This window comes from Hippocampus comes, unplaced genomic scaffold, assembly GCF_001891065.2.
Source record: "Hippocampus comes isolate QL1 unplaced genomic scaffold, H_comes_QL1_v1.1 scaffold51, whole genome shotgun sequence".
In the NCBI taxonomy this organism is placed as follows: Eukaryota; Metazoa; Chordata; class Actinopteri; order Syngnathiformes; family Syngnathidae; genus Hippocampus; species Hippocampus comes.
The window spans coordinates 3,436,785-3,463,229 of NW_017805497.1; the positions used below are offsets into that span (position 1 = coordinate 3,436,785).

Here is a 26,445-nt window from a genome sequence, read left to right on the forward strand (position 1 = left end):
CCCAGAGACACACACACACACACACACACACACACACACACACACACACACACACACACACACACACATAGGCTCCTATGGACGTGCATTTGAGAGGGATTTGAGAGTGAGGGTGTAACACAGCGACACAAGCTGTTGGGGTTTTAATGACTAGCTCAAGTATATCTCATCAGTGATAACAACAATGGACTGCTTTTACACAGTACTTTCCAAACTTCCTTCAGCTAAACCAAAGCAAAATTGAGGTAATTGTTTTCAGCAAGAGATAAGAGGGTGTTTTTCGTAAACACTTGGTTGGAGTCACCGTCTCTAAAAACCAAATAGCAAGTCTGAAATCTTGGGGGGGGGGCTGATAGACTCGGGCCTGACTTTCAGCAGTCTCATCAAATCAATCATTAAAACAGCCTTCTATGGTCGAAAACCGAGGTATGACTGTATTACATTTTCAGGACTGCTAATTAAGATAGGTGCAATTAATGAGATAAGTAAATGAGACTTGATGAGGCTTGTATGGGATGTATTTAAGGGCCATGAGTGACCACTATCCCTGAGAAGCCCAGAGTTGAGTCATCACCCTCAGGGAGCTTATTTGAGAACAATGCTCTTATAGACCTTAATTGTATCGTTTCCCTTACTGCACTAGCCTCAAGGAAGGTTAGACGAATTGCCGATTTCCCCTAACCCCATATTTTTATGTACATTTTTGTCGCTCTTTGCCCCTAGATTTACCCCCTGAGTCTATTCATGTTGGTTCAGCAGTGGAGTATCCACTCTGACTCTCGATCTCTGTTGTTTTGCTTTGCCTTTGTGCATAGTCCTGGTTTGACTGCCGGCACTATAGCACAGACTGTGATCTAATGTCCCTGACAGCTCTGAGTTGCTATTACAACAACCCAGAACAGCAAATCATGGGCCTTGCAAGATTTAAAAAATATGTGTAGATAAAATACACTCCTTTTAAGATCTATTCAATAAAAATTTGCGAGATAACAACTGTTTTGGCAAGCAGACATAATCACAATGACAATAGGAGAGAGATGGGGGAGCGGCTTGTTTTGTTCATTCTGAAATACAGGAAGGTCAGAGGTATATCATACTAGTGTAGTATCTATTTTCTTATGAACATATATAACTATCTAATTACATTAAAATAAGAATAGTTGTTTCCTTCAAATGTAAAAACATAAACTGGTTCAAGCACACTCATGTCCTCAGAACTCCTCCGAGGCAGTGGAATAGATTTATATTTGTGCTTGGAATCCACACTAATACAGATCTAAGAATGATTTGATGTCCACTATAACTTGATCAGCAAGGTTTCGGTTTTCATGAATGAGCAATGTGTCATATGCAGTCCATCCAGGTTAATACAAAGAACCCCCAAGAAATGAATCTTTTGAAGTTGGAGATCAGGCAACTGGATATATCAGAGCTGATATTTGTACTACCCATGAGGCAAAGCTAAGACATAACTATTGGAAGGTAATACTTAATTACAGCCTCCCACCTCTTTGATTGTCACACCTTTACTTTTTGAAACATTATTAATATTGCACTAAATTGTACTACTGATTGTCTGATACCCCAGAGTCACCTTGCCTCCTCGTGCCTATCAAATGCAGACTTCTTTGACAGTATTCTCTGATTGCCTTTAATATTCATGTCTTTCTCACTTGTAACTCCAACTAAATCTGAAACTGGAAGAATATAAATGAGCCAATCAGCAAAGCGCACATGCTCTTTTATTTCATTTCATTTTATCAACTGGTCTAACCAGGTAAAAGTTTCAAAAGTAAAATATTAAACTTATCTAGTATAAATTTAGGCAAGGGGCAAACGTTCCCTCGTATGGTTCACTTAACCTAATCTGATCTTCACCATATGCACTGTAACTCATGTGCCTAGAGGGCAGAATAATTTATGTCCCACTGCCTAGAAACTGACACGTTGGATCACTGAAACAGCATGTTGCACGGCTGCGTAAGGGGGGGAATGAGAAGGCATGATAACAGTATTAAGCAAGGAAATACATTTAATATGCTATATAAATCAAAAGAGCTGTTGAGGGATCTGTAACTTTGTAATATGATTGATTCCGCAGTAGGTATATTCCAAAATAAAGCCAGACAATTCATATTCCATTTGCTAGGCTTCCAAAGGCATGTTATTTGAAGCCCACCAAAGTTACTGACTGAGAAACACCGTGTCTTATACAGCAATAAATATTGAATTGTTGGATTTAGAGAAAGACATTCATACACTCATGCAAACATCGACACACTATTAGGCACATACAGTTTAGACCTTTGGTTAAAAGGTTACCGTATTTTTTTGTACTTTAAGTCGCTCCAGAGTATAAGTGGCACCAGCCATAAAATGCATCATGAAGATTAAAAAACAAACATCAAACAAACAAACAAAAAAACATATCGTAAGTCGCTCCAGAATATAAGTCTAATTTTTGGGGAGATATTATTTGTCTTTTTAGTTCAAACTGGTTTACTTTGTGGATTCTCCCGCATTGCATCGTGGCCAAAAGTAAAATACTGGTTGGTTATTGGGACTTTTGCAGCTGTAAATATTAAATCCTTATTGTGGACGCATGTCAGCGGTGGCAGCAGCTAATTTACTTCAGAATTAGTTGCCGTGACAACTGCTTCTTCATCTTCTACTTCTTCTACGTCCTTTTGGGGGTTGGCATATACTGTACTTTTGATGCATTACTGCCACCTTCTTCAGCATGCAATGCATGATGGCTACTTGATATTTTCTTGGCAGTTGGCAAATACTTTTGGTGCATTACCACCTTTGGAAAGAAGGTGAGTGTAATGCACAGAAAGTCAGCACGATTAGGCAATGGGAAGATATACAATGCGCTCCTTCATATAAATTAGAGGATCAGCCAAACTAGGAAAACAAAGTACGGCAGTTATTTGCAGTGTTTTGCTCAGAGACTCTTAATTTGCAAAAAAAATTGAAGCACAATCGCTATGTGGCAGAATAAAATACTGCTGTTTTTAGCCGTCAAATTTCAAAGACTGAAGCCTTCATGGAATTTAGCAAAATAAAAATGATAAAACATGAGTAATGTGAGGTGTTAAAACTAAAGACCCCACAAAGACTTTAACATAAATCCGAAAATATCCAGCATGCTTCGCGAGTCCTGCAAGGGTTGTTTCAATTTCAACAGCAACCAAAATATCTCACCAGTTCCACGAAGGCCAAACAAAACACACTTTTTTCTCTCAGCAGTGCTAAACAGCTGCTTGAGTCTCAATGTGCTAAACCAAGCCTGTGGAAAGGTTAAACTATCTGGCAGCTACAGTTTCACTGGAAACCACACACTTCCACTGGATGCAGTGTTTGTTCAGAATTTGGGCATGCTCCATTTCCGGTCATCTTTGTAGTATAGTGGAGTATACCAAAGAGGAGTATTTTCAGACTACTCGAGACAACCACTTGTCAAATGCCATAACAGTTTATGGAACAGTAATATCATTAATTGTAATAAAACCTGGTAAAAGCCATGATTATCATTTGCTAAATTTGATATTTTCTACATTCAATGAGTGCACTATTACATTATAACCTAAATGAAATTGCAAGGCACTCCTTCAAACAAACATGGAAAATGTAACGGTCCGTTACAATTATCGCTTGTCAGCCTGATGAAAAGGTACCCTTTACAGAAATCTGAGGGGGTACTTCTTTCATACAGAAATGGAACGCTGACCAACACACTATGAACCAAGCCCACTTCCAATCATTCTCCAGTTTCAACCATTCACAAAGTCATTGCCTTTCTGTTCAGCGCAGGAGAGGCGCGTGGTCTACATACACGGCGGAAGCATAACAGACTAGGTGGAGTCGGTGCAGGAGATCGTCACACGCAAAGTACGTTAATCAGGAACTGCAAGAAGACCTTCACTTGCAGATAATTTAAACTGGCCACTGCAAAGAGGTCACTTGGGGACAGCTGTTCACTCCCCCATCGTGCATCTGTGTGAGACACACACAGCAGTTCTGCCGCGGTCAGGGGGGTGCTATTAAAAATATAATTAAGCTGATAATAACAGTCACCCCGGTGGTTGACTGGTTAGCACGCCAGCTTCACAGTGCAGAGGTGCAGGGTTCCATTCTGGCTCTGGCCTTCCCGTGTAGAGTTTGCATGTTCTCCCCGTGCCTGCATGGGTTTTCCCCGGGTACTCTGGTTTCCTACCACATTCCAAAAACATGCGTGGCCGGTTAATGGAGCTAAATTGTCCCGAAGTGTGAGTGTGGATTGTTCTTCATCTATGTGTGCCCTGAGTTTGGCTGGCAACCAATTCAGGGTGTACCCAACCTACTGCCTGAAGACAGCTGGGATAGGCTCCAGCACGCCCCACGACCCTTGTGAGGATTAGTGGATCAGAAAATGGATGGATTTTTGTTTGTTTTTTTTAATCCCAAAATAGCTGCCCATACATCAGGTAATTCAGAAAAGGAGTTTGGTCAACACAGATTTGATCCGATTAAATCTGTTTAAAATGCAGTGCCACAACAAAAAACACCGACAAGCTGGCCCCATTCCGGTGAACTTTGTGCATCTCGGAACAATTGTAATTCTGATTCCATATATCAGATCATTTAGAGGAGTGCAACCATAAATTAGGCTTTGAGACAAAATACAAGTTTAAATCTGAGGATACTAACCACAAAGAGAGCCTGGTTCTTTGACATTGGTGCCACACCGCATCAACAACCATAGCACATTTGACCACACTACACAATGGCATTGCAATATTGGTGAAATATCGGTACTTTATATCACCATTTTCTCGATGTTACTCTGTGTGTGTGTGTGTGTGTGTGTGTGTGTGTGTGTGTGTGTGTGTGTGTGTGTGTGTGTGTGTGTGTGTGTGCGCGCGTGAGCGTGATTGAGTTAGGTTGGCATGATATGCTGCAGATTTCTTAAAGAGGTTAATCAACACAGATCATGCATAAAATCACCTTTTTTGTATTTTAGACAGAGCAAAACACTAGCAAAAATCAATAATGAATTCCAAAAGAGCATGCAAGATCTGAGTTGTGTATAGCAATTGTGATCTGACACAACAACAAGCTATTCCTGTTAAAGGTCATTTGGTTCGGAAGCCTTCTCAAATATCACAGCTCCCACTGATTCTCTCTTGACACAGTCACTCATACATTCACAAGAGTACAGGCATGCATCATCCAGAGGCCTCACTGATGCATTCTGTATTCATTTTATCTATGCTTATCAAAGTAATTACTTTATTCATAAACACACAGATGACTTTGTGCTGCTGTGAATAAGAAGTATGGAACGAAATTTTATTCTGTTGCAAAGTAGCTACTTTGAAAAACTGAGGGTGCCTAAGGATCAATAATGGTATATGTTGTATCTGTTTAGTCAGTGAGTGAGTGAGTTATTCCAATGTAATGTCTTGGCATCAACGTGAATGTTTAAAAAAAAAGGGACAGTATTTATGTTCATGTTGAATCTCAATAACACTGTTGAATATGTGTTAAAAAGTATTTCATTTGCAATGAGAAAATATGTAATTTATAGTACATATTAAAAAAAAAACGTTTGCTCTGGGGGCGGCACGATGGTCTACTGGTGAGCACGTCGGCCTCACATGGCGTTTTTCGACCTCACTTGTGCTAGTGCTAGTTCCAGGCAAGTGCCCAGGTTAGCACCTGTTTTCTTTTTCCACCACCGAAATAGGCTCTAGCTCTAGCTCTGGTGTTTGAAACGGGTGCTTAATCCGACCGGAATTATTTGTTGGGCCAGACTCTGGCGATGCAGCTTCCTGTAGGCTTGCAAAATACAATAGATTAGGATAAATTGGACCTGATTCTCCATTGTTGTTGCAAGAACTTCACATGGAAAATATTGGGTAAAGAGCACAGGCGTTTTTGGGTAATCGTCGATGTAAGCAGCGATGTTTGAACGCCTTACGATGGCGTAATGACATAGCTCCTATTTGGCTCTTTGCCAGTGGTAAACCTAATACGTTCTTCAAAAGAACTCATTAAACACCAACCAAGCACAGCATTGGACCTGGCGCCGAACGAGTACCAAGTTTTTTTTGGGGTGTAAAAGGTACAGGGTTCGATTCCGGCTTTCTGTGTGGAGTTTGCATGTTCTCCTCGTGCCTGTGTGGGTTTTCTTTAGGAACTTTCCTCCCACATTAAAAATAAAAAAAACATGCATGCAAGGTTGATTGAAAGCTCTAAATTGTCCCTAGGTGTGATTGTGACCACGAATGGCTGTTTGTCTATGTGTGCCCTGCGATTGGCTGGCAACCAGTTCAGAGTGCATCCCCTACTGCCCGAAGACAGCTGGGATAGGCTACAGCATACCCGCAAACCTCATGAGAATAAGTGGGTTAGAAAATGGATGGACGGATGGATGTTTGATCCGTTTTATTGCGAGCAAAAAATAAATAAATAAATATTCACACCTCTTGAGGTTGCGGTTTCATTGTCAAGTACCCAAAATGTTGTCAAGCCTGTCCTTACCACTTGTAAAAACATCTACAGACATGCAGTATAGTGGAACAGAACAGGCTGCTAAGGTAGTACAAGGACATCAAAGAAAGCATTTAAATGCGAACACTAATTCTCTGAATTGTGGCCTGCATTCTCTATGGATCCATAACCCTAACATATGTAGCAGTTAATACAGTTACAGCCCAGGTCTTTGCTTGCATGTCCGCCTACTTAATGATATTAGAGTTGATTCTATAGTTTGATCAAGCTATCAATGTCAATCACGTTTGCGCTACTCAAAGCAGCAAGCCCTTGAAGGGAATTGGCATTGCAGAGAGTGGGGAGGGGCACAGTAGAAGAGCTGGCAGCATTCTAATGCAATAGAGTTGCCAGATCTGAAAGCTTTTATTGCATTAATACGTTCCTGGATAATTCTATCGGGTCTCCTGGTATGACCTTTAAACCCAATTAAAGTCTCATTTCTTCAATCACCTGAATCCTAGATGATGATGGGTGGGTGTTCAAGGTGTTCTGATATGGGTGTGCTCCCAATAACAACAAAGGATTGGGTTTCTTGTTTCCCATAAATTAAGACTTAATTGTAACAGAGAGTGTTCGGCAAGCAACTTGGAAATGCAACGAGATAAGCTACATGTTATTCTACATGAAGTTCGTCAACATCACACTGAACCGGAAAACAGCAGCTCAAGGTAATCGAGAATAAAATGGCAAAAGGAGTTAAACTACAGTACAGAAAAAAAAAGCATTTTAAAAATGTATTATAATGGTGTTGATTTATTGATATTGGGCTCAAAGTCATGTCCTTATTTGTTGGGTTTTTTTTTCAGTTTTATAATTGTGCAAATTGCCTGCGTCAATTGCCTGGCAATGCTTATGTGTGAAGTGGAGTTTGGCGACTTTCCTCTATCTGCAGGTGTCTCGTCCTTATTGCCAATCTTGCATATGTGTAAGCGTCTGTATATGGGTCTCAGTCGGCGGCCTGCTGATCACAGCCAAGCAGCGGCAGTCCTCCATTTGAAACATTGTGTTCATCTAATTTTGGAAGTCTTTTAGAGTTCACAAAAAGTTCATTCCACTATATTGGAAAATCCTCCCTGCATGATTATGTTGTCGTGTTACATAAAGGATAAAACTAACAAAAGACTAAAAGAGTCATAAAAAAAAAGAATAAAATAGACACTACCCTCCCACCAGTATCAATGTGTTGGAATAATACATTCACGGCACACTGTTGTTGTTACTAACATACAGTAACTGGACCGCGTGTGCTAGCTGTTAAGTATAAAAATCAAACAATTTAAATTGAAATAAACCACAACAATATGGCCATAGGGACTGACAAGATGAGCGGACCTTTGCCCCCTCGTCTGCTATTCGTATACATTTGCGCAGTTTCCGTAATCCATACCGCTCGTCTGAATTCGCAGGCCCCATTTGCAGCAGACGTCAGCAGGAGAATAGCTACGTCACGTGTGACGTCGAAGAAAAGAGTCGCATTGAAGGTTTAGAAGTAAATTCGGTTTGAAAAAACAGTAAATGCTAAAACTATGTTACTGACAAATGTAGTTAAACTAGTAATGTCTTTGTCATGCTGCTACTGCCAAACACAAAAAATAAAATATTGTACTTTTTTGAGTGAAACTGTTACTTACTTTAGAGGAAAAAAAAACGTTACTTCTGCTCTAAAATCAATCTGCATGTTTTTCCAACATTCTTGCCACGTTTCACTTACAATAAATGTAGCCCATAACATGTAGCCATAAAAAATAAAATGGATTGATGGGTTATAAGCGTCAAAACACAGTTGAGGCTGATTGTCAAATGCAAAAATTACATTTGTGGGTTTTCATTGAATCTGAAGAATGAATCAGCTCGGAGCAAGTTGCAGGAATTGATAATCTTCAGATTATGAGACAGACATTTAAATCCCTGACCCTTGAGCGAAATAAAACCTGTGTGAGTTATATGTTCAATATGTGCATATCCTAGATAATTGTGATCCAGCCTTGAGTGGAAAAGAATTTTAAACTGTTCAAAGTGGGAAGTGAATATGTGTGCCCAGTGGATTGCAGTTTGTCGAATAGTGCATTGGGTGTTGACAGATGAGAGGGAGGTGATAGCATGCTGTGGATAACCTGTGATTTATTGCTGGGTCTCCGAGTCTGGAGGGCCAGTAATGTGCATCCAGCAGGAAAATGAGAATAAATTAACGGAACAAGAAAATCATGCAAGATGTGTTAAGTCAAAATGTATGTCAGAGAAGCAAGACTATTGCTTCAAACATGTATGAGATTGATGGTTAAATGTTAAAAAGACTTACTCTCAACATTTACTGTGATTAATTGAGAACCTTTTGTCTACGACGAATGTAACCAATATATTCCAGGGGGAATCATATCAAGAGTTAGCGAATGGGACGACTGCTGTGTTTCCATGTTAACCAAACAGCCCTGACTACCAGATGACAAAAACAGGAAGAATCATGACAAATATGTCAGAAAAAGCAAAACGCTGTGAAAACAGTCAAATGATGAACAAAGACTCCCACCCGAGACACTGTATACCTTCTGCTCCAGTCCTCTCAATTTCATTGTATTATAATAGATCACTGTGCACTCGAATTGGCTGATATCGACCTTGACAACATTTTTATAAAGGCCATGTCAACATGAATGGTATGGTTGCAATTAAAAAAAAACAGTTGAGTGAGAAAAGCGAGAGCAAATTAAAAAAAAAAAAACAACACACACTTCTGGCTTCTCTATTACTGTTTGTAAATCTTCTACCCTCTAAGAAGTGAGGTCAGGTTCACAACTCGAACATCAGCCACTGGATAGATGGTAGGGAAACCAAGGAGAAAAAACAAACAACTAGAATAGTTTTTTTTTGTCTAAAAAAAAACGGTATTACAATCAAAGTGCAGGTAGAGATGATAGAATATGACGTACACTACATTAAATTCGGTGTAATAATTACAGTGAAATATTACAAAATCATTTTGTCAGTACTTGATGATTATCTGACTAATCTATGCTTGCTCTGTGTTCAAGTTTAGTACAATCGTCAGCCATGTGTCTGTGTAGAGGATCTTTAATCAAATATTGAGCCCTTTAAACTGCAGCAGTGATACTGCACCACTGACTTCGGCAACCTTTTTTTTTTTGTTGATCAATGACACAAATGCTACGTGCTGCATCGTTATGGGAATGCTGCAGCAATGTACCTCACCACCTCTTATTTATACAGCACGGTGATTTACCATTCATGTGGGCACTTAATCGTTTCCCTCTTTTTGTAGTTAAGAAAAAAAAAAGTGGGGCATTGCCATTGTGCCAGACAAAAGCTCCAGCCCTTTGTTTAAACCAAAGCCAAAAAAACAGACATTTTAATGGGTTAATCCATTTTAAAATGTAGAAATGGCAAATTCACCGAGTGGAAGAGTACTTTTAACAGTTTTAAGACTGTCTAAAAACACTTCGGTTTTGAGAACACTTGAGGTCAGCGAAGCAATAATTTGGTCATGGCCAAGCATTTCCTCCACAACTTTGCATGTCTCACTTGTGGTTCTCATTTATGTTTCGTCACGAATAGCACATTTTCCTACTTGGTGTTTCATGAAGGCAAGCATAAACGCACAACAACACATACTGTGACTGCATGGAATAAGTCGGCTCAATTGTTGATTGAGCATTCTGCATGGTGACTTCCATGGGGGGGACAAGACTGTCCGTCTTCCTCTAATGATCAGTCTACCGCCCCACCCATGTTTGGTTTTACGTGCCACATCCAGCTAACAGTGAGATGAGTGTGCTCACGATCACACTCCCTAAATCGTTTCTCGGTACTGCTTACAGAGCTGCCCGGTTGCCCCTTTTACCTGCCATGGCTTCTGGCTATGGCTATATTCTGCCCAAGCTCCCTTGACCCAGTCTGGTAATGCATTACTCCCTAGATCAATTGATAGATTGGCCCTGTCTGGGCTGCCCTAACTAAATCAGCTGCTCCTGATGATTCAGCACCAGCCAGGGAGCCAGGCATGCTGTCACCAATCACAGATCACCAGCAGCTAAGACAGGTATGGACATTCTCCTGTCACTTGAACCTAAATTATGGCCAGCTACCACATTGATTAACCTTGTGCTTTGGTTCAAGCTTCCTGCAAAAAAAAAAAAAAAAATGCTGCCTCTGGATGCTAGGCGGCACTGGAAAAAGTGGAATCAGTTGCTTACATTTCTTATTAACATTAATAACCTCTTGCAATGCTGCCAAGCTTGTTTACAATAAAGCATAATTAAGACTGTAATTAGCACGACTACTGGCATGATATTCATAGTACAAGGAGATGGAGCAGTTTATCAACTGCATGTTCCTGCTCGTGTGATGTGATTATAAACCCACGTTACCTGATTAGCACTGGTGAAAATCTGTGCTGTGATAATCAAGAATCGAATTCTGTTGTTTAAAATATACTATACCTCAGTGTTTTTCAAACCCTGTGCCGCGGCACACCAGTGTCAGGTGTGCCGTGGGAAAATATCCAATTTGTATGCCTGTGCGGTCTATCGCCCGGCAAAGTACTCGTGTAGTACCCTTCCATACCGCTAGGAAGCAGCTACTTGCCTTGTGTTAAAACTAGAGACAAGCGAATTTGTGACGCATGAATACAGGATGACGGTGAAGAAAAAAAAAAAACAATAAAAATGAAAGATTATAAAACACTTTTTTTCTTTGTGTTTATGTGATTCCAATTCAAGCTGTTATAACGCCATTCCTCAATGTTTAAAAAAAACGGTTATAGCAAAAATATAACACGATAATTGTTAAAATAAGCTTTTTTTCACATTTTCAGCTGGTGGTGTGCCGCAAGATTTTTTCAATGAAAGAAGTGTGCCTTGGCTCAAAAAAGTTTGAAAAACACTACTATATCTAATATGCAGTGCGTCCCCCAAAATGTTGCTTTGTTTTAAAAGTGATTGTCTTGAAAACTACTGAGTGCAGCACATTGAAAGTGACCAGTTAAGGTGTTCACAAGTTTATTCTGGGATCGATTAAATACGTGTGAAATATGTGCAGCACCTACGACACAGCACACGTCAAGTCGGTAATTAATTTCTTACCAAACATGCTGTAGCATGTCTCTGGTAACATTATTGACTGCTGAGATGATTCTCGGCCCGAGTTTATCAATACTAGCAGGAATAAGGGGTCATAGACCAGTTCAAATTAAAAATTAAAGATAAAATCTGTTTCGAAACATTCTGTAAAAATTGAAGGTTATTTTTACAAGATTTGCCTAAAGTTTTTCCCACCGAAATGTCAAATATTTGGTGACACCTTATATCATCGTATCCCATACATTCAGCGCCACGGTCAAACATGCCAATCACAAACACATTGGACTGTTGTTGCTGATGCCTTGACGCACATAGGATGGCCACAGTGATACTGTACTTTCAAAATTTAAGACACTATGCATTACTAAACGAGTCCAATGAATGAGAAGGGTTCTATATTCCCACTAAGTATGGACCGTACATTCTATTGACAAAATAATTTGAACAGGGATACTGGGATACTGCACTGAGTCCATTGAAGGAATCCAGCAGCAATGTTAACCTTTGTAGAGTATAATACCCTTTTTGTGCGATGTGGGTTTGCACATTGTTGCAAGGATTTCTACTCTAAAACACTTTATCCATGAACAGCTTTTTGGATTTTGGGCGTAAAAGGGGCACTCCACAGACCAAACAATAAACACTGGTGTTGCTGTACTTCAGCAAGCAAGGCACTGGACCTCTAAACTGATCAGAGCTTCTTTCTTTTGTGTACAGCCCCCCCCCCCCCTTATTTTGACTCATGTCCAAAGGAGCACACTACCTTTGTACATTCCAGCCTGTGTGTCTTTGGTTTGCTTAGTTCTCCACTTGCAGACGGTGAAAAAGGAACCTTGTCCAATATTTAGTCAATAGAAAGAGGGGAATTGTGTTTCCATCCGGTGAGACTGCATTTAAACGCACTCTGTCTCTATCTATTGACTATTCCATTGAGCACAAAAATGTTTTGAAGGAAGACTAAGTGAAGTGCGTTGGTGTTAGACTCTACACATTTGCCCTTCCTAAAATACCAGAAATGCGACAGCATAAGTTGAGTTTCCAAATCAGAAATGAAATGCTGTGCTATGTCAAGCTGTGATGACAGAATGGTATCGCATTATAGACGTAATGGGAATGGGAATTAAATCTGACAACACTTACATTGTTCATGTACTCGCTCAGCAAGTCTTGGAGGGCCTGTCGAACAGCATTGCACTCAGCTACGATGCGTTCACGTCGGTCATCGCGTGTGCATGAAGAGTCTGCCATTAATGCGGCACCGCTGATGATGCTCTCCAAGCGCTCCTCCAGAGAAGGCCGGAAACGAGCCTCGCTAAATGTCAAAGGGTCCAGGATTATCTTGTTCTGTAAAAGCAAACAGAGAGAAGAATGAAGAGTATTCTTTTTGATGTTTTAATGAACCAGAGCAAGAGCAAAGGATAGCATAAAGAATGTGGAAAAAATCTATCTATCTCTCTCTCTCTCTCTCTCTCTCTCTCTCTCTCTCTCTCTCTCTCTCTCTCTCTCTCTCTCTCTCTATATATATATAGAATGTATAGTGCAGGGTTTGATTCCGGCTCCGGCCTTCCTGTGTGGAGTTTGCATGTTCTCCCCGTGCGTGCGTGAGTTTTCAATGGGTACTCCGGTTTCCTCCCATATTCCAAGAACATACATGGCATGTTAACGGAACACTCTAAATTGTCCTTAGGTGTGATTGTGGCCGCGGATGGTTGTTTGTTTCTGTGCCCTGCGACTGGCTGGCAACTGGTTCAGGGTTTACCCCGCCTACTGCCCGAAGACCACTGGGGTAGGCTCCAGCACACTAGACATCTACACTAGAAATTAGAGCTTTCCGAAGGCTACAAGTTGAAGCCTAATACACAGAGGACCTGAAGAATGAAAGCTGTAAAGAAGAAAAGAACATGAAGGCATACTGAGAACATTCCCACAGGGCTTTATGCCATTGTTATTCAAGCATGATGTCAGGTACCAATGATCATAGGGTATTCAGAATGCTTGGGCTAGAAAGATTGGAAAAAGTTTGATTGACAACAGCTGGGAGGTTTTCAAGGTAATTGGCAATGGCTCGAGTCCTTCTCCATCAGAGAACCATGAAACGATATTGCTCGTTCCCCCCTCCACAATATGGGATATTTAATGCCATGATCAATAAATGTGTGGTTAATGCAGAAAGCAAATTTACAATGCATCTGTGAGCGTCTCATGCATGACATAACAGCTACAAGATTTATTCATGTTTTATACTCCAACCAATTTGGAAGTCTATACAACACAAGTGCGGTACATATTAAAGGGGTGGTTGTGACTTTCCGCTTTTGTTTGAAATGCCAATATAAGCCTGACATTAGAACATAACTACAAAAAAAATGAAAAAAAATCCTTCTCTGGTCACCACATGTGAGGGAAAACAACCATTCAGTGATGGTAGGTGTGACCAATGAGGTGTCAAGCACGTATTTCCTTGGGGTTCACGAGCTCCGCTTAATCTATGACGGATGATCCACCTCAGGTTAGCAACAAAAAGTTAAAAGAAAGAGCTGGGCAAAGCGAGACACAAAACAAGTGTGACCATTCAGTTGAAGCTGCCTATCAGAGGTGGAGAGGCCAAATCCAGCTGAAAGTTTACCGAAAAGAGGCAAAATTATCAACAGTCCCGTTCAACTGGTAAATTGATTACTTCTTTATTTGTATTATTATTATTAATATTATTATTATTATTATTATTGTACGTTCCAAAAAACAAAACCTCAAAACTACCGCTTCATGATGACGGATGATAGGTCACCTTACCAAGGTAGCAGCTGAAGGTGACTTTGGCGTTTTCACAAGGGGAAGTCTCGTGAATCTATGTGAGGGAGGTGGCTTTGGACAGAGACTCAGGGGGACATTTCAATCTTGGTAGCAGTTCCAAACTGAGAACTCCCCCTCTCACCTTGCGAGCGCGTGCGGGCGCGCGTGCGCACGCCCGCACGCGCACACACACACACACACACACACACACACACACACACACACACACACACACACACACACACACGCACACACACCCCCCCCAAAACACACACACACACACACACACACACACACACACACACACACACACACTCATGCACACACACTCCTCCCACAGTAGTGATGCGTTCAAACACAGTGGGAAGATCAGCACTCCGCACAATAGAACAGCAAATGACCCGCTAAACCACTTCTCGAGTAACATCCATATAGGTACAGCCTTCCAGCCTCATGCATGCAGAGGCTGCAGAAGAGGAAGTTTTGAATGCTCTTATTTCTGTAACGTTTATCTTAAGTCCAAAAAGGGGAAGAATGCGAGACTGCAACTTGAGTACATTGAGCAAGCAAGGCAGACAACCGAGAGATGTGAGAGTTGCCATAAGCTTTTTACTGTACATTATAGTCCTGCATTTTGAAGAGCACAGCGATGTTTAAAGATGGTTGTAAGTGGAGGAAATGCCATTACAGTGTTAAAGGATCTTAGTTTGCATATCTGTGGTCAAAGGTATTATGATTGACAATCATTGTGAATATTATCATTTTTGGGGGAGTGTCAATTATTTGCGGAAAGTCACCAATCGTGGTCTGGCTTGGTCCCTACCCCTTGCGAATAGCGAGGGTCCACTGTACATTCATACATTTCTAAATAAACAATTTTGACATTTTTTCTTGGCACACTATCCAATCCGGAAAATGTATGCATATGCACAGTCGACACCCCATTAGCCCAAATACAAGCAGGTGTTTTGTCAGTGCCACACAGCAAAAACAACATATAGTTTCTGAGGAAAAAGCTGCGAAAGCAGAAGAAAATGAAATGCGAGTAATGAATGGGTTGCTTCTTTCCATAAAATATGCAATCATTTGAAGACTTGCATCTACAAGACACTGCAAACATCCCTTCCTCCGAGTTCAAAATAGCGATTGGTCTCTGTCACCACTCTAAACTCGCGATACTGTGTGAAAGTATCATTTGACAGTCGGTAGAATAAGAAGTACCTTTTGTTTGCCCTGCAAATATCATTCATTTTACCACACTTTGGAGAAACTAACTATACCCAGCGGCCATAATTGGCACGGAATGAAAATTCTGTCTTTGAAAAGGCCCGCATACTTTACCAAATATGGGAATGGATAATAAGAGTGGATAGACTCAGTCTCATCATTGATTCGTGTGAGCTTCATCCAACATTTTACATATGGAAATGTCTAAATATAATATATACGTAAGGACTTCCTGTCCTGGAAAGATTGAAACATGAGGAATTATTTTATGTTGATATTGTATGTCCAGATAGTTGGACAAAGCCTCCATTTGAAACAACTCTGGAGACTAACCATTTTGAATAAGAAAAAGAAAGTGGCTCATTTTAAGGGACACAACGGCAAACTATATTCGTCAGAAAATTGCTACGCTGAAGAAAGTTTTTGAACGATGGGGGCAACATCAAGAGCACGTTTATGAATAAAAGAATACATTAGTGGAATGTTACATGAAGCATGAAGTGGCTACAAGCTGTGCATGAACTTAACATAAGCATCTAGCAATGAAATACAAGTCACTTTCCTCTGAGGGGTAAACATACAACACAAATACCCCCCCTTAAAATAAAAATGTAAAGCATTCTTGAATCATTAAAACAGTCAGAAGATGCAACTAGAGCAAAGAGATGGGTAACAGCATTAATTAGTAAGAGGAAACTCAGCAGGAATTTAAAATAAAAATGTTGTTGTCCTAAAATAGTGAGTGCGTACACCGCTGTGCTAACTGCTTCCAGTGCAAATACATGGTTATCATACATATGAAATATCCCCCATAGAGCATATGCTTCCTCATGGTATGTTGCATAATACAATTCCAAGAAGGCCAGTTGACTTTGACTGAGAAACTGAATTTATCTTTGGCCACGTGACATTCCTATTTGTGCTAGCCAAAAGTCTTCCCGTGGGTTAGCACTGCAAGCTATCTCATTTTTCCTGTTTGTATTTGCAAAAGAAACAAACACTTACCCCTGACAAAAACACTGTTTTCAAAGATGCTCGCTAAGACTTGCACCAATTGAAATAGAAGTCAAAAGTACATTTGCCTCGATGTTTGTTTATATGCACTCTGATGCACTAAAGTATATTTTGTCTATACCCATGGAACGCTGCAATAACATGGTGCTCATATATAAACCACATTTCATAAAAACGCAGAACCTGAGAGGGTAAATCTCTCTCTCTCTCTCTCTCTCTCTCTCTCTCTCTCTCTCTCTCTCTCCCCCTCCGCCCCCCCCTCCCTCTACTTTGGGGACCGGCCCCGCAGGATACTCATGTGGTCCTCGCGGGGGGCACCACGCTGGTGACTCCCCACCTAAGGGATGATGGTTGCCCACTCTTGCTGGTGCAAGACTGGGATTGTGAACCCAGACAGAAATGGACGGGAACATTTGGTGTCTCTGGCTTTAAGGTGATCCGGAGGCAGACTGCACAAGACATTCTCAAATATCAAGGTGATGGCACCTTTGACCATCTGATCTTTTGCAAGTAGCCAAAAGTATGACTATTTACTGAAAATGGGGTGTACTGTATCATAATACATCAGCAGCTGGCTGCTGTAGCCATTAAGGCCAGTGAGTAAAAGCGAAAGAAAGGTTATAGGGCAAGTTTAAAGACTATTATTGTGGTCGTGTATATATATTTTTTTGTTCTGTTTGTTTTTTAATGAACAATATTATTTTGTGGTGTAAGCAGTACACTGGAGGATTTGGCTCGCATGCTTTCTCCCAGATTGGTGGCCCTTCTTTTGGAATGACTGTCACAACAGGCCAAATGCTGAAGCAAAATATATGCACTTTTTCCTTTCATGCTCACTGTTCCTGTTTGTGAGTCAGAATATGCTGTTGTTCCCTATGACGTCCTGCATGATAGTAGAGCTCCATAGTGGCCTCGGTATAAGAGAGAATCAGCTCTGTGTCATAGGTCTGTTCTAATGAGAAGAGAATTATCTTTGTGGAAGGCACATCTTGCTCTGTTTACAGATGTTTAATAAAACATATTAATAAAGCTCATATTATAATGTTAAAAGAGCTATTCGGGCAAAAGCAATGCTCCAGGTTTGATGTTGTTCTGAGAAAGTGGTAGGAGGTTATGTGTCCTTTCCAAAACAACACTCACACTTTGAAGCACAAGGACGTGCTCGTCAATCGAAACTTTTGAGAGGCTGCAACAGATGAAGGCTGTCTCGTGTGAGAATTGCGATAGCTGTGTTAAAATTGGCTCAGGCACAGCAGTTGACTTCACAGCTGAAGGCCAGGACTGTGGGAAGGCAAAGTATTGATACTTGTCTGCCACCTGTTGACCTTCCAGTAATAGCTGTGGCAAAAGTAAAAATGCAATATCACGAGTCCTGTTGTCTGACCCGGCGTGACAGACAGACAGATTTCTCGTGTTTTACACCACACAAAAAAAAAAAAAAAAAAAAAAACGACAACTTTTTGATGCCCTTTCCACATTGTGTCCCAAAGGCTACCGGTATATTAATAGGTAAAGAAAAGAAAATGTCAAAATGGTCACTAAATTAACTTGAATGTAGAATTCTAATTAAAATAAAATTGGGAACTGTTTTTGTGTTTGTTTTTTTTTGGGGGGGGGGGGTCCAACCGATTTAAAAAAAAAATAAAAAATAAAAAAACAGTGAAACTGGCCTGGACAAAAACGTTAGTACCCAGGACACATGATATCTAGAAAAAGCCTACGGGCTACTCATGTAGCCCTTGAAGGTTACCTGGGGCCCGTGGACATCGTAATGGCGACTCCCGTAATAAAATGTGAATCAAAAAGCCTAAACTTGATTGTTGAAGGAGAAAAGATATTTCTCCTGCAGATGACAATAGTTTGTCTTCAAGAAGGATTTGATATATATATATAAGGTAATTTTTTTCAACGCACAGGTATTCACTTTTGGTCTAAAGGGATTTCATCGAGTGTTTAATTGTGCTTACAATTTGAGAAAGGACATTTCTTGACAAGTAGCTATGCGCTAGCTAAGTGGAGAAAGATGCTCCATGCTTCCATTGGTTGTTGCAAATCTATCTCCATCTCATCTTTCTGCCATCACACAGAAAATCCTACAAATTGTGAGAAGTCAAGTCACTATTATTATTCTTTGTCTCGAGTGAAGAGGCTACCTATATTGAGGCAGCCTGGTCTCAAATTCATCCAGACCTGCAATGTGATGGCTTTGTGGGGTGTGTCAGTGGGCACCATTTTCTCAAGTTAATTCACTAATGAAATAAAAGGTGTTTAATTCATATGAATTGTAAATGTTCACAGCGACAGAAAAAAATATATCATTTGATTTAGGGTGATATGCGAAAGAATTTTATTTTTTACACCTGAAACAAGGGGATTTGTGTCAAATGACAACTACAGTTCTCATATTGTTTAAGTCCGTAAACTGTCATATAAAGTGTACAGGCGCGACCATTTACCAAGTCACGTCCATAATTCACACAAATGCTCATGGGGCCTAGGAATAAGGTGAATATATATATAAATATGCATATCTCAATGTGCATGTATATGGATAGTGAGGAGTTTACCAAAAAAAAAAACCTATCGGTTATCAGTTTCAATTTGGAGCAACAGAATGTTATCAGTATCATTGGAGAGAAAAAAAGCAGTTGCCGTGCATCCCTAAGTAATTATTGTGTCGAGCTTCAATGATTTTGGTTTTTGTTGCATTTACCAATACTGTTAATCTTGTATCACATGCTCCCTTTTTCATTGCTTCCAGCAATATGGTATTTTATGAGCTACGTGCTCCCTTTGTTCATTAAATTCAGTTTTTATTGTCCATTGCAATAAGTCTGTTTTTGTGGTCCAAAATTTGGAAGTACAGCACCTTACCATATAGTACTGTGAGGCAGATGTGTTAAACGCGTATTCACCGTGCTACCCTTACTAGCTTACTATACTCCACTTATTACTATGACCACAGCCTGCTTTCCTTTCTTTCATGGAAGAGGGCCAACAATTCAGCAACCATATTTATCATGTGTGTACATCACGTACTGTACTCACAGATTTTCCGTCAGCTGACGCAAGTGGGCCTTTTACTTTTGGGGATTGTTGTGTGACTGGTCAGAAAAAAAAATGACAATGATGAAGTGTGAAAGTACTCAGCTAATTGGGCATCACCACCAGATATGTGCAGTACAGCACTGTGGCCATATGCAAACGATTTTGTTAATGTGATTTGTTTAGATTATGTTTACCCTTATTTTACTATGAGTGACTTTATTACACACAGATTAAAAGAATATGCATTTGGCATGAAAAAGATTCCACTGAAATGGGTGGGGAAGGCTGCACAATATGACACCGCCTTATCTGACTACATCCTAATAAGTGGAGAATACGAGGGAACTGTGGAGCGTGGTTAGAGTGGGGTTATGATGTCCCTTGCCTCAAGCTGTGCATAAAAATGATTCAGGCAGATGCTGGAGCTCGGCTTTAAACACCCCGGTAGCATTCACATAAATGCAAGCATGGGAGTGCCGAGGTAGTGATGACATGGAAAGTAAATGTCGGCTTTGCCTTGAGACCTAATGGGGCTGACGGAAGAAGTAACGGCTATTGTATTGAAACATATCAGAGAAACTCTTTAAAGAGATTCCACATTAAGTATCCGCCCTCCTCCTCCGTCATTAACGTAACCTCTCACAATCTCACAATGATGCCCTTTTGCAGTCCATGAGGATATGTTGCTCCATGGTTGGACTTGCTGTCGTGTAGCCTGTTGCCAGCGATTGTGAGACTTGGTCACCAAATAAACGACAGAGAGACGAGTGTCGCAGTGCAAAGATGGCTGTATTTATGGCACTTGTTCCCTATGATCATTAAACTCAACTCGAGTTGCTTATTTTTACTCTCAGTAGCACCTTACATACAAACTTGCACATTATTCCCTTTCAGGCAGCCCACACTGCCTTCACTTACGTGTGTGCACTCCACTGAATGGCTGATGAATATTCAGTTTGAGGGTCAAGTCGGACAGTTTCATTGGTCCACTGTGATTTGTTCAAACTCCATTGGTCAGATGTGACAAGACTATGGCTAAATCTATTGGTAGCTTGAAGCTCGGCACTAAAATCATGGGGAAAAAAACCCCAGTCACATTAAAAGCCACAGGGTTCAAGGAGTGGGGAAAACATAGCGGCTTATCGGTGGGAAAATATGGCTCATGTAGTTTTTTTACTAGCTGTTTGGGACCCACACAAAATGGGTCTGCAACCCACTTTTGTGTCCCAAACCACAAGTTGAGAATTACTGCTCTAAATGATTAACATGAGTTCTTTTGGCTTTTTCTATAACTGTGTACCAAAATGGGTACAAATGATGAAAAAAGCAACTGTAGGATCATGACTATAGAAATAATATGACATGAAAACCCTTAATGGGTCCATTGTACAATATTGTTTGCCCAAAGCGACAATAAGTCGACATCATTGATAAAAGAAGAATAGAATATATACTGAATGGAATATGCAGTAGATGAACTTTTGTTTTTTACCCTCACTAGAAGAATGGCCGCAAGCGACTTCAGCAACCCACTCTGCTTACTTTGTGTACTTGCTTATAAGTTGTCATCAAAGAATGATTAACTGTCTTTATAATATTTATTATACAGCAGTTGATAGACTCTGACCATCTCTGAACGTGTGTCAAACTTTCATCCTTGTACAACTCATAAAGAACTGCAGGCATAACTGCAATTGACTATTACCTGGATGCATACAATAAGTTAGCTACAGGACAGTGATATGAGAGATCAATGTATTTTCATGACTTCCAAATCAAAGCCTTCTGGTGAGATTCGTTATATGTAGTATGCGTTGGCTCGGCTGTCAAGAGACGCTTTTCATTACAACGTCCTCTAAAAAGATTGGCAAATTATCAATCTTCTGTGCGGTGTGTGAAGTAAGTACAATGTATAAAATTTGAGTAAAACACTCCCCAGTCTCGTAAAAATAAGGAATACACATGCCGTCAGAAAAAAAATAAAAAAATGCTACTTTGAGCAGCCTGACAAATTCACCAGGGGTCTGTGCACTGTTTTCTTTGACAGACGCATACCACCCTCCATCATTGGAAAGCAGGCAGGAAGTGTCTAATTTGCACATGAATATGCTTGCAATTTATTTTTTAGACTCCTCTGCCTAGCAAAGAGATAACCCCAAAACTGTAGCCACAACCACCTTTTCAGCACTCACTCATTCTTCTAGATGTTCCCTCTTAGCCTCCCAATAACCTAACGCTCATCGCTCTTTCCCTCATTTCGCTTATTCAGCTGTGCTCAAAACCAGCACATCATTCATTAGCTTCTGAGCCTCCAAAAACACATGATTTCAATTTTAAAAAATGGATAAGTGAAAATATGTCTGCGCAAGAGAAGCATGTACAATGGTATATGGTATAGCATCGGGTAAAATTGCTGTTATGAAGTGCAAGTGGTTTAAAAAAAAGCAACAACAACAAAAAGAGTACGCTTTCTTCAAGTCAAACTAAAACAATGTTAACCTATAAAATTTTAATACAGAGTAAACAGCTTCATATGAACACATTCCACTTTTACAGAAAGACTGTATTGAATGCAGTGCTCCAAACAATGTACATTATTATGACTTAATCAATTTCACATGATTTTTAAAATGCCTGTGGCTAGAGCTGGATGAATACTAGCTAGTAAACTCTATTTCAATGTCAGAAGTGTTGTCTTGCTTAATTCGCCTCAAGCAATTTATAACATTGACGAACAAGACTCCAGACCAGTGTGTGCCCTAACTCTTAATAACATATAGATCTGTATATGTGTGCGCGTGCGTGTGATAGGTTTACGCAAAAACAAAACTTAGTGGAAGGACAGTGCATGGGCCAAGGAAGGAATCATGAAATCTTGGCACTGATTCTGATCAAGAAATAAAATATATTATTTAATAATAAAAATAATAATAACCATCATCAACATCATAAATTCTTCATTTCTTTTTATTAATCGTTTTCTATTTACATGACTTTTTCTTTTCTTTTTTTTGTCATGCTGCTGTAACATGTACGTTTCACTTTGGATCTTAAAATCAAAACTTTTCCCAGGTGTGGGATCAATAAATTCGTATTTTCTAATATGTCCAAAGATGTTAAAGAACAGGAGCACGACATGAACCGCTTCATCAGTACCACCTGAATGAACTAAGCGGTCAACCTGGTGAATTAGTGTTTCATAAAATTAAGGGTTCACGCATCACTACCAGTGAGGAGAGAAACTGTCAGTAAATTTGAGAGCAATACATTCAACGTTGCCCACATTTTTTGACTTGTGAGACAATGGCCGCTTTTAGGCAACGATGGTTTTCACTCAAGTTGACTACAAAATCTTTGATATAAATAAGTTTTAATTTCATTTTTTAAAAAGTAGACAAATAAATAAGTGAATCGTGTGAATATACAAATCAATGTAGGTTGGAAACAGCCAGCCAGTGTTATTGCTAAGAAAGGGTGGAAGTTTATCATCTATACGTGGCATTTCTTATGAAGAGCATACTTCTGCAAGAGGCTTACGGCTTTGAGCCATGACTTATACGCTTTTGGGTGCCATTGAGGTTGAATGTGAGAGAAATTGCACAAAACAGCGGAAACAATACACACATTACACGATGCAAAAGACTGGAAAAGGGATAAGAGTTCAAGACGTGGAACTAACACGATAACGATACTATGCCAGCAAGGCAGGCATAGAGGCAGTCAATCTCATTGCCGCAAAGATTTGACAATGAAAGAAATGCTGATTTGGCATCATCAGCGAGGCATCAACTCATTACATGAGAAAAGGTGTTTTCTTCATGAAATACATCAACAACCCACTGTGACCTTGAAATCATCAAAAGCACGAGTGCAAGACTGACGTTGCGCATTTTGACCAGAAACCTCTGCGGCTGTATCGCAACAAATTTAAATCGTGATTTTATTGTTGTAGGTTTCACAGTGGATGACTTTTGTGCTGGCTAAGATTTTTTTATTATTTTTTTTTTTAATGGCTCCAGATTTCAAAGACCAAATAAGTGAGGGGTTAAACAAATTCTCTTGAGTGTTTAATGGTTTGCACCAGTATTTGCAAAACATAGCTCTGACTAAGAATCCCAATTGAGCACTCTGCAAACGGAAACATTCGGTGAAAAAAATACTGTAGTGTCTTTATATAGTATGTACTTTATTACCCTGCACAATTACACAGAATGATCCAAAAACTGCCATCATATAGTTCAAGCTACACAAAAAAATATCTATTTGGCATTAGTAAAGGATCAGGCATTGTATCTTCATTTATTCCATTCAGAGGCCACATGGGGAAAAAGAATTAGTTTACGATTGTTTCTCTCCCTCCACAATCCATGCCTGTATTTCTGTATTATGTAATTTGTGTTGATTTCAAGTGTTTTGCACGTACATAGGCTTTTTGCGAATATCTTATTATTATTTATTTATTATTTATATTATGAACGAGCACATGATGCTTTATGATGAACAAATGACATAAGTAAATTGAAACGGACAGGCATAGGTGCCTTAGCCATGCATCTTTAAATTCATTCTAGCAAGACGAATCTATCGAAATAAAGATGAACATTGACTGAAAGCTGCAAACTGAGCTGAAAGAAAAGATGATGGTGAAGAGTTGGCCTTGGGGCTATGAGCTCCAATTAAAACTAGCATGGAACTCTGATTCTTATTCACCAGTGACTCAACTCCTTGCATTACTGTTTGTATCAGAAAAAGATAGGCAAAGGCTAATTACTGTACAACGGTAAACAAACCGATGTTTCTTTAGCCCCTGGCCATCTCCCATTATTTCAGACGACTCCTATTCATATTTCATTTGTCAAGTGCATCAATCCATGCAGAACACTTGCTCTGTTGTTTTTGGTGTGCCCTGATCACATGTTCCTGCAGATTGTTTTTTCTAAGAAGCATAAATAAATAGTTCAATTCTCCTACATCAGTTAGGGCTGGGCGATTATGATGTGAATGCTACAGAAGCAGCAGGATGAATTCTAAAGTGTTTCAGGCAATATTATCTGCTCATATTCAGCCAAATGCTTCAGAACTTCAGAACTGGACGTCGCATCACGGCACAGATGGACAATGGCCCAAAGCATACTGTGAAAGCAACCAGATTTTTTTAAAGGCAAATAAGTGTAATGTTATGCAAGGGCCAGGTCAATTTTGACCTGAATGTGAATGAGCATCTGAAGGGAAAATGCCCAAAGAACAAGCAGGAACTGAAGAGAGTTGTAGTAAAGGCCTGATAGAGCATCACCAGGGATGAAATCCAGCATATGGTGATGTCTATGCATTCCAGACTTCAGGCTGTAATTGACTGCAGAGGATTTGCAACCAAGTGATACACGATTGTTAATTTGTCCTGTTTCTTTTGGTCCCTTAAAAAGGAGGAGGCACAGACAGTATACAAGCTGCTGTAATTCCTCAACTGATTTGGATGTAAATACGCTCAAATGAAAGCTCAAAGTCTGCAGTTGAAGCACTTCTGATTAATTTCATTTCAAATCCACCGTGATGGTGTTTGCAGCCAAAAAGAGGAGAAATGTATAGATGCCCCAATATTTATCGCCTTGATTGTAGAATGCGCACAATACAATGTGAGGGAGTGAGTGAGTGAGTGAGTGAGTGATTCAAGACATCCATGTTGGAGTGTACATATTGATAAAGCAATTTCCATTGCCTTCGAGATTGTCTCAGGCAGAAAAAAAAAGAATGTGATGAAATGTTACTGCTATCCATTTACAATGCATACACTAACCACGAAAACCCAAAGCACTGTGTGTGTCCCTGTTATAACCAGATGAATAAATTCATCTCAATCTGCATGAACAATAGAAATTGCAATTCCACCACTAACTGATGTGAATGCAAAACAAAAGGAAAAGGGGACAATCCCTAACGCTTAACGAACCAAAGCACTTGAAGTGCGCATGGTTCTGCAATTAGTTTAAAGGTGTTGTCGACCGTGTGCAGCGAATTTGTCTGGGATTCAACATGTTTCAACAGCACAGATGTTATGGCAAAATGTTACAGAAATACGATTCAAACTGAAAACATTGAATGTTATAATAAAGTTGCTTTTCTGGGGGAACACCATAAACAGGCCAGCGTGATGAGACAGAGTACAGAGAGGAGGTAGAACATCTGGTGGACAAATTACAATCCCTGCATTTAATATGAAGAAGACCAAGGAGATAGTGGCGGACTCCGGGAGGAACAGACGCCTCCTCGCTCCAAGTGGTGAAGTGGTCTCCAGCTACAAGTAGTTTGGCGTCCACCTTTCCGAGGATTTCATGCAGGAGCTGAAACACTTCCTGTCTACTAAAGAAGGCTCAAGATGTCCCCATTTCTCTCGTGTCAAGCTGGAGAGCTGCGTCTTGAGGAGCTTATACAGATGTGTGGTGGAGAGCATGCTCAGTGCCAGCATATGGAAAAGGAAGGCTCTTCAAAAGGTGGGAAAGACTGCTCAAAAGATTGTAGGGAACAGCCACAACCACAGACATATTTACCAGCAGATGTAGAAAAAAGGGCTCACTGTATCACCAAGGGCCCAACCAACCCCACACACAACCTCTTGCATCCTCTCCCCTCAGGCAGGAGGCTGCGGAGCATCCAGAGCACAAGCACCAGGCTGAAGTAAAGCTTCTTTCCAGAACAGTGCTCTGAAGCCCCCACATCAGCCACCCCCCCCCCCGCC

General features: G+C 40.2%; 1 protein-coding gene across 1 annotated transcript in view; it reads right to left on the reverse strand.

Moving 5' to 3' along the window:
- ctnna2 (catenin (cadherin-associated protein), alpha 2) overlaps positions 1–26,445 on the reverse strand; it is a 217,003-nt gene that overhangs the window by 149,301 nt on the left and 41,257 nt on the right. The window contains exon 7 of the mRNA XM_019876737.1: positions 12,774–12,977. Within this exon, the coding sequence (XP_019732296.1) occupies positions 12,774–12,977 (204 nt within the window). The remainder of the gene's footprint in view (positions 1–12,773; positions 12,978–26,445) is intronic.